The sequence below is a fragment of the Zalophus californianus genome, chromosome 7 (genome assembly GCF_009762305.2).
Source record: "Zalophus californianus isolate mZalCal1 chromosome 7, mZalCal1.pri.v2, whole genome shotgun sequence".
NCBI classification, from domain to species: domain Eukaryota; kingdom Metazoa; phylum Chordata; class Mammalia; order Carnivora; family Otariidae; genus Zalophus; species Zalophus californianus.
In genome coordinates, this window is record NC_045601.1 from 71,493,146 (window position 1) to 71,507,767 (window position 14,622).

The window sequence follows — 14,622 nt, forward strand, 5'->3', positions numbered from 1 at the left end:
TGTGTCTGAAGAATATTTCTGGAATGATGCATAAGTAACTAGTAACACTGAATATATCTAGGAAGGGAAAGTGGGTGGTTGGAGGATAAAGGTGTGAGGGAGTATTTTCTCTGCATATTATCTTTGCCTTTTGATTTATGTACCACGTCTAAGTATCATTTATTCAAGAAAGAAAAAAAAAAACTCCTTCTTTTGATATTCCCTATGTTGTATGGCTAACTCTTAATTTTCTAAGCTCATTACTTCTTTCCTGGCATTGTATAATCAATATATAATGATATTTTTTCAAATCAAATCAAACCCACTTAGCAGTGGGTCCCTAAGCTACATGGTTTCTATGTGCCTTTATGTATGACAACTTTTAAAAGAACATTAAAATGAGATTGCCTGCAGATTCCAAAATTGCTATGTGGAAACAAAGTTGAGATCTAAAAATATTTTCAAATTACACCATAGGATAAACCTGTAGTTAATACTTTTTCTCAATAAAAAAGGTTACCTTAGAACTGAAGTTTTGTGTCACCTTCAAATCACATTCCTATATGATTATGAAGACCCATTAATTCTCTGTGAAAAGCATATTAGGATGGACAGATATGTTTTATAAATTCACCGAATAAACATTATGTGCATATTGTTTCTTATGAAGAAAAGAAAGAGAATAAAATTGAAACAAATACACCCACATTCCTACCTTCAAAAATCTCTCATTGGTCAATAGTGCAACTTGCTTTTCTGAAGCTTGCTTTTCCACGTACCTAGAATTTTCACCATCCCACACACAAAGAGAGAAAATTAAACATACTAAAGATCTGAATATCATATGGGGAAAAGAACTACTTAGATCAGTGGTCACATTCTTTCATTTCTTCTCAAAAATAAGCTCAAGATAACAGTCATGGTTTAATGGTAATTTTTAACTCCTTAAATCAGCTATACCACATAATCTAGGGATCTAATCATAAACAAAAGCCATAAATTCCAGAATCAGGAAATCTTATTTATAAATAAGTAACTCTGGAGAACCTGAAAATTATGTCCCTTTGTAAAAATATTTTTCTTTATGCTAAATTTTCAAGTCCAACAAAGAAATCTCACAATTGAAAACAGAGGATTTCATTGTGCTCTAAATAAAAAGTTTTTTTTTCTTTCCCCACTTCAAAAATAGCTAGATCTGAGATCCTTCATTTTATCCCAACCTCTATTATAAGATGTGTTAAATAAGCACTTCTCCTTTTACCTCCTAAACGATGGAAGACGTCGGATGTTTTCACACTGATTATCTGATAAAAAATTTATTCTTCTCTTGGCTTCTGGGAGATTACAGCACAGAACACTGAGGGGCTGGGAATAGAAATGTTCTAATAGAGAAAGCTGAAAGAAATGTGAAGATAAAAAAAATGTGAAAATTAAATATATTTGTTATATTTTGGCAGTAATCTTTTGCTCTGTGTCTACTCAATTTTAAGGTTCTGGTTTTTTTAAAACAGTAAAAGTATGGCACTAATACATTTAATAACATCACAGTAACATTGCAAACAATGCATAAATGGTTCTGTATCTTTAATATTTTTAAGACTCTGATTTTGTGGGGCAAGGTCAGAAAATTGTAATCTCTGAAGTATAAACCAGAAGAAACTAATATTAATGGATAGATTAGCTCTCTACAGAAGCAACTCACAATAACAGTAAATATTGTGGGGATGGGATTGGGGTGTGACCTCAGAGTCTAACAGATGCCCAAATACTCACAAGCAAACACCCATCTAAAATCAGTGAAAAAATGTGATCTGCTGAATAAATAAAAATGTTAACCATGGTAGAAGCTTTGCCTACTGATAAAAAAGAATAATGAAAAATGAGGGATAGCTAAAGAAAATGTATCTTTTTTTTAAACTGAGTTTTATTTCATGAGAAAAACACGGTACAGTATCTGATAAATTTAAGTGTCATAGTAACTAGGATGCTGTGGTCTCTACAGTACAAGGGGGAATGATTTTCCAGATTCTACCATAACTCATAAGATCTATCTCATAAGACTATCCAAATGCTAAAAACTCTGACTCTAAGCAACCTTCTCATGACTAATTTGGTTTAGTTTCTAGATACCTTGATACTAGAGAGACAGTTCCCTAGATAGTGGACAAACACATTCTTGGACTGGAAAACAGAATTTCCCATTACAAATTAATAAATTAACATGCTGGCTTATATATCAGTATTAAGGTATTTGAGCTTGATCCTTTCTGGGTAAACTGATAATGAATTTCTGAGCCGATAGAGCTGAGGACCAGATACCCAAGGCTGGAGGAAATCCTCTAACACAGTTCATTCTGGAGGAAGTATAAGGTTGTAAGGCAAACAGCCAGCCTAACTTAGAAACAAATACCAAACAGAAAGTAACTGTTCATGCCAAGTGCTAAATTATTTTTGCACATATTAACAAAATCTCATTTCTTACTTATATTTTCCAATTATATTGTGATAATATTCCAGTGTTAATACCTCTTTTTAAACATCAGGAAAGTAAAAACATGATAAGGGACTTGCTGGGGAGGAGGAATGGGAGGAAGTCACATGAGTTACAGTAGAGCTGTAAGTAAGAATCTAGTATCACTTCACTACTTTGTCCAAGTGTGTTCTCAAAATCCTGGGTCAACTAACAAGCTGGTTAACATATTCATCTAATGAAAGAAACAAACATATACAGAATGATTATATGCCCTACTGTACCTCCTATAGAAATCAGGACTTACACATATTTCCTACTGATGATTAAGAAAACTGGCCAAATGGGGTCTTAATGGCTCTACCACTTATTAGCTGTGTGACCCTGGCCACGCTACTTAACACAAGTCTGTTTCTTCACCTGCGAAACTCAGGATAATAGTACCTATTAAATGGAACAATGTAAATACTTAGTAATGTGCCTAGTATACAAAGGAGGTGCTTAGTAAATTATGAGGAACTATAAAATCATCTAATATGATCCCCTATTTTATAGATGAGAAAACTGAGACCCAGAGAGATTACATAATTTTATAATGTCCTCTTCTTTACTCACTTTCTCAATGCTGAGACTACAGTTTCTATTTCCTAAAACTCTTCTCCGGACTTCGGTGTTACTCTGCTTTCTCTTGGTTTTCCTTATTTAGTCTCCTTTTCTATTGCTCTCTCCTCAGCTTGCCGTCAAGTTCTAATCTTGGTCCTTTCCTCACGCCTCTGGGTGATGCCTCATCCTCACTATGTGACTTCACCCAGCACCTTTTAATGATAAATCCTAAATACATCTATTTGTTCCAGATCTTTCTTCTGAGTGCCAAATCTTTATATCCAACATACCCAAAATTAACCATATACAAAAAGAAACTCATCCTTTTCTAATGGGTTCTTTGCTTTATATTAACATGTATACTTGATAAATGGTACCAACCTCCAATCCATTTGCCAAGCTAGAACCTATGCTCCTCTCTGCCACATCCTATCACCCACTTGGTCAGCAGGTTCTGTCGATTCTAGCTCATCCTCAAATCTGTTTCCTCCTCTCTAGCTCCACTCTCACTACCTTAGGTTAGCCCTTGTTCTATCTTGTCTAGAAAACTGCAGTAGTCCTCAAACAGCTCTCTCCCCCTCTACCACTGTCTTCACCTAGAATGCACTTCCCATTTTAACCTGGTGAACCCCTATTCCTTAGGCTATACTTCCGTTCTCCTATGGAATGTCCAGGCGTGTTTCTTCCACAGCATTGACTATTGAGAACTGTAACTACGAGTTCCCTCTTCTGTCTCCTTCACTAAACAAATGAGCAATTTGAAGACCGAGATTTCCTTGTCCTCTGTATCTCCAGGACTCAGCGGAGTTCTTGGCTTACAGGAGGCTCTTAATACTTTTGAGTAAATAAATGAAATAAATTGTTATGAGAGAGGCAAATGTAGTATGTCCCTCTATCACTGAATTTCACATATTGCTAAGGTAAATATTTTGCTGCTTTAAAATACTCTTTTAAAAAGGGGCGCCTGGGTGGCTGAGTCAGTTGAGCATCTGACTCTTGATTTTGGCTCAGGTCATCATCTCAGGGTCCTGGGATCAAGCCCCACGTTCTTGGGATCTCCACTCAGCAGGGAGTCTACTTGTCTCCTTCTCCCTCGGCCCTTCCCTCCCGCTCTCATGTGCGTGCATGGACTCTCTCTCTCACAGATAAATAAACTTTAAAAAAAAAAAAAAAGTCAAGTTGAAAAAAAAGATACATATTAGCCATAAGAGAACACTGCAGTTTTATATGGAGGAAAAATACATGTGAGAAATAATTTATAAACTCTAAGGCACTATACAAATGTGAGGTATTATCATACTGTACTTTTGTTTTAGGGACTTGTTTTTGTCAAGCTTTAGGGAACTTGACAATTGGCATGTATTTACAATGACTACACTTTGCTAAGGTATTTTAGGTAGTTGCCAAGACAAGGAATATTAACTTTTAAATAACTGGATAATGGGGTTCTTTTTTATTTTATTTTTTAATATATTTTTATTTGACAGAGAGAGAGAGACAGCGAGAGAGGGAACACAGCAGGGGAAGAGAGAGAGGGAGAAGCAGGCTGCCCGCTGAGCAGGGAGCCCAATGCGGGGCTCGATCCCAGGACCCTGGGATCATGACCTGAGCCGAAGGCAGACGCTTAATGACTGAGCCACCCAGGCGCCCCAGGGTTCTTTCTTAGATTAGAACAGATGTTATGAAGCTGAACTCATGAATTTTCTTCTGGCAATTCATGAAACCTTAGTAAAAATGTATTCCCAATATAGGAACATAAATGAATAAACACACAAATATGTGCAAGGGACAGCAAACAATGGCCCCCACCTATTTTTGTATGACCCAGGAACTACAAATGGTTTTCATATCTTTAACTGGTTATTTAAAAAGAAGAAAAAGAGTATGCAACAGAGTTGTAGCATGCAGAGCCAAAAACATTTAATATCTGATCCTTCACAGAAAGTTTGCTGTTCCCTCATATATAGCATTTCTTAGGTAGAAAGTATGTAAGCTTTCATCAAAATCTTAAGAAAAAAAAAAATGTCCCTTTCTCCCTACTCCCATATATTAAGAATCACTGGAATGCAAGGGGAAAGGAGGGTGTCTTTTACCACTTTTTGACATCCTAATTAATGTAATTCTCTATATTTTGCTGCAAGGTAATTTAACCAAGGAATGACAGAATCTAGAATACAACTTGAATTTACTTATTTTAGATTTTGCCATTTAAAATGCCTTATCACGTTAAATAGTTTGAATATGCAAATTAATGCAAATTATTTAGAATCAGTTCATGAACTTTCACACCCATTAGTGTCTTCTTACCTGAAGTCCTTTTATAAAGTTTTGAATTGAGAAATCATGATACAAAAAGATGTTGGTCAGAATCTGTAACACTTTTTCACTTAGTTTAAAGGGAAACTGGGTTGTAAGAAGTAGCTGAAAGAGATAAAAAGGGGAAGGATACACTCATTAGTCTTTCTTTACTCTTCATCAATAGCAAGTATACATAATAAGGCAAAGAATGATACTATGACATATAACTATGAAAGCTATAATAGTAGCTAAACTTTTTTTTTTAGATCAAATATGAACCAAAACTTTAATTTATCCCACAGTCACAACCAAAAAAAGAAGCTAGTCATACATCTCCAGAATCAATGATATCCATCATCTTCCACCCAATTGCTAATTTAAAAAAATACAATCTATTAACTATACAATCCCTTTTCTCCTACCAGAAGCCACTGAAGAAGCTATAGGTTTTGGCAATTCTTATTATCAGATAAGATTTCTTTTTCATCCCTTGATACACATTACCGAAGAATAACACATTATGTACTTTTGAATGAAAAACCCCAAAATAACAGATGTCTATTAAAAAAGTATAAAATAGCTGAATTTGTATTATTCAGCTAATTTTCAATGGCCTATAGTGAAGAATTTACATCTGAAAATGAAAAGTCGTACTAGGTTTTTAAAACAAAAACATAGTTATAGAAGGCCAAATGCATTTGGCTACAACCAATTTCATTTTTTTTTTAAGATTATTTATTTGAGAGAGAGAGAGAGAGAGAGAGCAAGTGAGAGAGTGGGGAGGAGGGGCAGAGAGAGAGGGAGAGAGAATCCCAAGTAGATGCCACGCAAAGACAGAGCCTGACGCGGGGCTAGATCCCATGACCCAGGGATCACCACCTGAGCTGAAACCAAGAGTCAGAAGCTTAACCAACTGCACCACCCAGGCACCCCAACCAAGCAATTTTAAATACTGTAGCTGGAAAAATTTTCCCCCAAGTATCAGTAAACTAATGGATACCACCTTCACGGGAAAAAGATGAAGAACCTTGGAAGGTTGTCAGGCACCTGGGTGGCTCAGTCAGTTAAGTGTCTGCCTTTGGCTTAGGTCATGATCTCTGGGTCCTGGGATCGAGTTCCGAATCGGGCCCCCTGCTTCTCCCTCTGCCCCTCCCCCCGCCCCCGCTTGTGAGCTCTCTTGCTCTCTCTCTCTCTCTCTCTCTCTCTCAAATAAAAATCTTGAGGAAAAAAAAAAAACGGAGGGTTGTCATTAGTTTACCTTCACAAGCGGCATAAGGCACACCTTAAAAGAGCTGAGTCTAACAATTTGTGAAAGGTCATTACTAATTTAGGTAGAAACACAGAACTAATACTACTTTAGGTAAAAAAAATAGAGCTAAGGTCTAAGGAAACGTTAGTATTTATTTTCTGTCAAGAGCAGCAATGACAGGAAAGAGTCCACTAAAAATTACAAATTATTTTATACAAAATGAGTCAAAACATTGTTACTGTTATTAGGAAGTCATTAAATTCTATTAAAAATTATTAAAAACCTAATTTTCCATTGAGTAATGACTGATAAGTAGGTAGATACAGAAAGATACAATCATTCTTTTTAGATACAGAAAGATACAATCATTCTTTTTATAAAGCTTATATCTTGGGGTATCTGGGAGGTTCAGTTGGTTGAGCATCTGCCTTCAGCTCAGGTCATGATCTCAGGGTCCTGGGATTGAGCCCTGCATCGGGCTCTCTGCTCAGTTGGGAATTTGCTTCTCCTACACCTACTCTCAAATAAATAAATCTTAAAAAAAAAAAAATCTATATTTTATCTGAGGAGGCAATACTGTACCCTATAAAATCATTAAATACAAAAAAATGTGAAGAAATATGTTCAATATCATACTCAGAGATGCAGAAATTTATCACTAACGTTTATATTTATAATCTATTCTTGGCACTCTTTTCATCCAATTTCACTGGTACGAGTTTTTCCTTTTTACCTTATCAAGTACTGTAGTCAGGTGCTCCTTGCAGGACAGAGACTGGAATAGTTCTATGCACAACAGAGATGATACTGCATGAGGAAGCAACCGATGGATGATAATAGGAGATGTGGCAATTCCAAAAATGAGTATTAGTGGAAATTCATGTAGATGTTGACTAGTTTTCAAAGGAAAATATAAAAGGGATTTCATTAGGAAATATATTTCAATACATCAAATTTCAAATTAAGACAACCTTTATTTGAAGGAGTACGGTATAAGACACTGCTGAGGATATCATTCCAAATACTCAAATTCTCTAGGTCACGCAGTTTCCTCTGTTAAAGTAATAATAGTTATTTCCCCACACATTCTAGCTCTGAAATCGATCTATTAACAGATCCTCTCATTTTATTTTATTTATTTATTTATTTTTTTTTTTTTTTAAAGATTTTATTTATTTATTCGTGAGAGACACAGAGAGAGCGAGCGAGAGAGAGGCAGAGGGAGAAGCAGGCTCCCAAGGAGCAGGGAGCCCGATGCGGGACTCGATCCCAGGACTCTGGGATCATGACCTGAGCCGAAGGCAGATGCTTAACCATCTGAGCCACCCAGGCGCCCCGATCCTCTCATTTTATACATAAGATACAGAGGTCCAGAGGGATCAAATGCCTCCCTCTAAGGTGATACAATCTCAAGTGTTAGAAGAGTTAGGAATCATTCAATGTAACCTCTCAAAGTCTGAGCCCTAGCTACAGTCTTCCTAACAGACATCCAGCCTATGCTTTTTTAAGAGTTCAGTGACATGTAACTCACAAACTTTCAAAGTTAACTTATTCTATTTATGCACGTATCTAACAGACACTATGTCACCCAACCATACATAATAGCTAAGAGTTAGGAAACTTTCCTTACACATATATAAGACCTTAAAGGACACCATTTAAAAATGTTACATCCTTTCCTTGAATTCTTAACTCAAACTTATTGGACATGATTTATTCTGAGCACTGCCAGGATGAACACAAATGACTTCCACAGAGTAAAACAGAACTATCTTTGAGAGCTATTGTGGGTCTGAGCCCTTTGTATCATGGCTGATGATTTTGCATGCTCCCTCCTATTGGCTATTGCATTTCAATATTCCAGCGATATGCAGTTCTACCGTCATAGAAGTACAGTGCCTGGATTCTTCCTCACTTTAGATGGCAAAAGTAGCCACAGATTTAAGCTCCAAAAGAGAAGAGCTCTTCTGTCACTTTCTTATTCTGCATTTTTAAAGTACATAAAGCAGTTTAGTTTTAGCATTAAGAAAAGTCTTAGGATCTAGAAATCTTAGTTTCAATGGGAAAAAAAGACACCATTAAAATAGGACTTACAAGTTTATTAGTAAATTATAACACAATATAGCTTTAGGCAAATGTAGCTATAACTATCAAGCAAGTTTACATATAGAAAAGGCCAAAATAAATTGTATCCTAAAAAATGTACCATGGGAAATACATGTCACCGGATTTTATTTATTTTTATTTATTTTTTTAAAGATTTTATTCATTTATTTGACAGAGAGAGACACAGCAAGAGAGGTAACACAAGCAGGGAGAGTGGGGGAGGGAGAAGCAGGCCTCCCGCTGAGCAGGGAGCCCGATGTGGGACTCGATCCCAGGACCCTGGGACCATGACCTGAGCCCAAGGCAGACGCTTAATGACTGAGCCACCCAGGCGCCCCTGTCACTGGATTTTAAATAGGGTTAGTTACTTCAATTCTGAATCTCACAGGACTGCCTTGAAAATCCAATGAGACCATGAATGTAGTTTCTCACTGTAAGTATTATACAAAATAATGTTATTTAGAAAACATACTTGCTCAGAGAGCATATGTAACTCAGAGCTTCTAAGGGTGGATAGGTATCAGAAAATAAGACCTGACAAACATATCTCAATCTGGAGTAGTTTATCCACTTAATGGGAAAGAGAGATGACCTTGGTGAGAAAAACTACATTTTATACTGCCTTATCATACTAATTAAAAATTGGTTAACTTTAGTCTTTTGATCTCATTTTTGGGTCAAAAAGCAAATGGAAAACTGATAGGAGGTCTTTGAGCAATTATAGGGAATTTGAAATCATTCTGGTTTCTATCCAGTTGGTATTAAAATGAGGATTAAATTGCCATTCATTTTCTCTGGAAAAGGGTGTTCTTCAAGTTAAAAGTTATATGTTTCCTTAATAAAAAGAATTTTACGTAAAAGCCAGATGATATATCATCTACCTGCTGATAATTATGAAGTCTTGGAGTACTTTTGTGGTGAAGCTTTCCATATCCTTTAAGATAAGCACAACAGGAGGAGACTGCCATTGACTAGTAGAAGTCCTCTTTTTCCTTGGCATTTTTGAGTCTGTCTTCTTTTAAGCCATTGTGAAAAGAAAGAGTTAAAAGTAAGCCTTACCACCCAAACGATGTTACAATGCCACATGTTGATGTATCTCCCTTTACATTTTACAGTAATGCTGTTTCTTTTATTTCTCCCACATAATAAAGAGAAACTCATTCCAACAGTTATTTGCAGAATCTTTCTGTGTCTGACATGGAAATAATAACCAAGAAGAAAAAGGTTCAGTAAAATCTATTAACTCATATAAAATATTTATATTTTCTATCTGAGAAAACTACAGAAAAAAGCATGGGGAGATTTTCTATAGATTATTTTTTCTGTTAATAGAATGTTTTACTTTGCTTTACTTTAAGCTGAGAACTAGTATTTTTAAATAAAAAGCACAAAAACAATACTACTTCGCTGCTCTGCTACTGTTAAACCTTAAGTTGAAAAGCATCTTTAATATCGTCTGGTCTAATCCCAATCTTTTAAGGATATCTGACATAAACTGAATGTACATTTGATTTCTAGAAAATTTAAAATTGTGGACCAAATGAAGATATTATGGTAAGCATTAGACCCAATTTCATCCCTTATAAAGCAAAAATGGAACTTCACTCATGACTGACTTCAGCAAACACCTTTATCAGAAAATGTCACCGCAGTATTTTCCCCCATACTATCTGGCTACACAGCACCATAAACTAAAGCTGTGGTTTTATAGTGCAGTTCTCCATGAATCACCTAGGTTATCCATTCTCACTGGGGCCTATCATGGTAGAATGGAACTTCTTGTCAGCTATCTGTTTGTTGAATATACTTTACTTACAGACCATTTATTCCCAAGAATTCTAAATGTGGAACAAATTAGGGTTTTTTTTTTTTTAAAAAAAAGACGACTATTTCTCATTGGACTACGTTGACAATGGGCCCTGGCAACACAGTTCTACTGCACAAAAGCAAATACTGAGAGACCTAAGAGATAATACATTAAAGTTATAGCCACTGTCATAGAGATAGACTCTAGAGCAGAACCCATTCCTGAGGTCGTTTTTGTCACTAGATGACGTTCTCCTGCAAATAAGATGGCCTTGTAAGAACTGAAACACTTAGCAGGAATTAGACTGCATACTGAAAAAAAATACTTTTAAATTTTAATAGCCTTATGAAAAATAAGCAGCTACTATTAATAGCTAGAATACATAAGCATATTCTTATTAGAACAAAATAGTACTATGTTTAATATAATTCTAAGCCTTTCAATCATATGCCAATTTTCTGAGAGAAAATTGTCAGTTTACTCTTACCTGTGTGACATTCATATACCAACTGGAAAGAGAATCCATTGAACAATGTGTCTTTTTCTGGGCGACCTGAATACTTCCCTCTTTGGATTCCTCATCTACACAGCAGTCCATCAACTGTGAGGCCAGTTTTTGTAAAAAATGTTTTATATCTGCAGAATGGGTAAAAAATGTAAGAAAGCTTATCTCTCTTTAAAACAAATATGAAACAGCTGAAAGTTCTTAATCAGTATACACATTTGGGTACAGTGTGTTTTTCTATACTTAATATTAACATAACACTTAATATATTAACTGTTAATGTTCATCAGTATCTTCTCTTTAATATTTAAATTTCACTAACTCAGACTAACACTAGCCAAAGTTTATGTATATTGTCCATAATAAAAGTGTTACCTAAGCAAATGTGTAAACATGAAAATTATAAATTATATAAGAAGCAATCTATATTTAAATTACACTAGACAACAAAAGGTTTTTAAGGTCTCTAAGAAAAGAGACCAAAAGTGTTACTTACATAAGTTATTTTACTGATTACAAACCTTCCTTAGAGTCATTTTAAAAGATGTCCTAAGGGCTTTTATTTAATCAGTTCCAGTCAGTTTATGAATATGAAAGTAATATAAGCACATAAAGCCCTTATGTCAGTTCAAATCTAAACCCATTTTACTCTCGTAGCATCCACATCCTTTATGATTCAATGGCTTCATATACCTAAGATTGGCTCTGGTGATGGACTATTTTTTACCATGCTGGTCTTTCAGAGTAGAACAATAAGATGATTTGAGGCTGTAAATATGAACCTAGACAGTCTAGACTCTGTTGGACTAAAGCTGCCAAATCCCCAATCCTTAATTCTCAGCTCTCTGTCCCAAACTTTCCAACTTACTCAACTTCTACTGGGTTAAGGAACACATCTCATAAAATGCCTAGACTATTACTGGCTGTGAAGCTGATATGGCAGGGGTGGGGCTGGAGTAAATGAAGCAAAAGGTAGCAAAGAGTCCTGCAACAGCCAAGATTACTGCGATAGGCAATAAACCTCACCCTGCCAATAAACCTCACCCTGCCAAAAAACGTAGTGCCATGCTCTTCCTACAAATAAAAAGGGATAAAAAAAAAAGCTAGAGAGAGAAAGAGAGAGAGAGAGAAGGTCAGAAGAGATTTGTAACATCTCACCAAGGTTATTATGGCATTTATTCTGTACCTGGACAATCTTTAGCTTGCAATGAGACTACATATGGAGTGACATTATTCTGAAGGGCTTCTGTTAGACTTCTGAATGTTAAATCATGATCTGTTACGTTCACACCTATGGAATAATATCAGTATTACAACATCATTTGTATTATTAACAATTTAACAACAAGGCTAACATGTCAAGTGAATTACTAAATAAAAATATTTTTAAATACAATTAGTAACAGAAACCAAAAAAATATACTGCGTAAGTGAAGAGACCGCCATTGACAACAGATATCTGGAGGCATACACAATACTTATTTGTCAGAAAGGGTATTTCGCACAATCTCTCTTTAAAAAAAGTTACTGAGGATATGTAGTTAACCCTTGAAAATATCTTAGGAGTAATTTTGTTACTTTTGTCAAACTCATAAAGAACTCTTTAAACTAATGATTCAAAAATAAGGGCTATGATTCCAGGCTTACTGTGACCCTGACTTAACAAGTGAGGAGAATCCAATCACTAATACTGTTAATGACTGCTGTAGTAAATACAATAGGTAAAGTATACAGTAAGCTAATTTCTGAGGGAAGAGCCTAAAAACTAATAAAACTTTAGGTACTTTAGGTATTTACTAAGCCCCTCTCGTTCTCATTTCCACAAATCAGAGTTTATCTGTGCATGTAGTTATCAGAGTTAAGTGTAATTTCCCCACTACATGGGAAAAAAATTCTACTGACATACTTTCCTTGACGTCACAATCTGTGATTTCTAGAAAGTGCTTTGGCACTTAGGCAGGTGCCAAGAGCAAACATCCTGAAACTGGTTGATAATTGCTACTATAAAACTTCAACTGGCTGGAAGAAAAACAAAAGGTTCAGAATCCAGGCCACCAAGAAGCAAAAATTTTTTTCTAGGATAGCCAACAAATAAAATTTTTGGCAGGTTATTTTTAAATGGACATACACCTTTTTGGGGAAAATAGAAAATGTGCAACTGTGCTTAAGCATTGACTACGGATTTTTTCTTTTTACGGTATCAAAAGGATATTTCTAGACACATTATGGTCTATGATCGTGATACTGCACCTCTGAACAACTCTAGGAGGTTAGCAAAACACTGGTCTATTTGTCTTTCACCGACTCACTTTATAAGCTATTTAACATTGAAACAAAAAATCAACAATGTCTTTTACTGGGAAAATGTTCTCATCAGACTACTGACTTTGAAATATAACATTTCCATTAGCTTCTTTTCTCCTTTTGGCAGTAGGCAGAGAAGGGATTTAAACAGTGCTCTCAACAATCTATCAAGCCATTGCTCTTGATTATGTTTTCCCCACTCCACCTCCAATTCTTATAACCTGGCCGAGAGAAACAAAGTACCCAACAGTATAATCCGGTCATCACTGGGTCTCAGTTTCTCATCCATAAATGGAAAGGATTTTGAAATTAAGTGCAGGCTACGCTGAAAAGCTGTTCAAATTATAAACATTATATAAAATTATATAAAATAAAAATTATATAAAAATCATTCCCTGTGTGTTGTTACTCAGAGTCGTCCTGGGATCAGCAATATGGGCACCAGCAGGAGGCCTGTTATAAATGCAGTTTCAGGCCCCACCTCAGACCTACTGACAAAAACCTGCATTTATTACTAAAACCCCCTGGAGACTTTTGTAGGTACACTGAATTTTGATAAGTATTGCCCTGAACATCAGGAATGAGATTTAGGTAATGAACAGTATTAAAGGCAGTGTTAAACAACAAAATAAGTCCTTATCTTAGTGCTCACTAGTTTAACAAACCTTGAATAAATAGTAAATTGTAAGTGCGATGAAGAGTACATTTGAAATCCAAATAAATCCAACTTTCTTTCCAAAAGAAATAAGGATATTTGCTAGTATGCCAAAGAAATTTTTTTCCATTATCTTGCAACCAGATGTTTGGTTCAAATGGGACATTAATGATGGATATTTAAGTACCTAAGAAATTTACCACCTGCAGTTTGAAAGCAGTTTATATATAATTCATCCAAATCCCCTTCTAAACAATATTAATACAGTATTATAAAACAATCTAAGATTGATAAACTAAGCACAGGGAAAATAAAATTGAGGTCATAGATAATTCCACTGAAGAGACAATTAAAAAAACAACCAAATCTATTTACCCACCAGTGGTTTATTACCAAATGCAAATCTCATATATCCTCAAAAAATAACTAAAAAGAGTAACACAAATATATTTCCCCTTCATTTTTCTGACAAAGTTGAGGAGGGTACTAGCTAATTCTGGATCAATTTCCTTTAATTTACAGATGTATGATCAGCATAAAGAACTTTTACTGGTTTTCAAAGTATGTAAAGCAAACAAGAATTAGTTTAATTCTATAAAAGAGATAAAAAGGTCTATCAGAACAGGTTATTCTTCACTATTCTCAA

At 35.3% G+C, this 14,622-nt stretch overlaps 1 protein-coding gene across 4 annotated transcripts in view; it reads right to left on the reverse strand.

The window, feature by feature from the left end:
• Window positions 1-14,622, reverse strand: part of ORC3 (origin recognition complex subunit 3) — a 59,729-nt gene that overhangs the window by 33,610 nt on the left and 11,497 nt on the right. For all 4 annotated transcript variants that reach the window (XM_027601097.1, XM_027601094.1, XM_027601098.1 and 1 more), the window contains 7 exons: window positions 12,204-12,308; window positions 11,000-11,148; window positions 9,587-9,720; window positions 7,333-7,492; window positions 5,360-5,473; window positions 1,241-1,374; window positions 695-758 (listed from right to left, as the gene is read on the reverse strand). In XM_027601097.1, coding sequence (XP_027456898.1) covers window positions 695-758; window positions 1,241-1,374; window positions 5,360-5,473; window positions 7,333-7,492; window positions 9,587-9,720; window positions 11,000-11,148; window positions 12,204-12,308 — 860 coding nt within the window. The remainder of the gene's footprint in view (window positions 1-694; window positions 759-1,240; window positions 1,375-5,359; window positions 5,474-7,332; window positions 7,493-9,586; window positions 9,721-10,999; window positions 11,149-12,203; window positions 12,309-14,622) is intronic.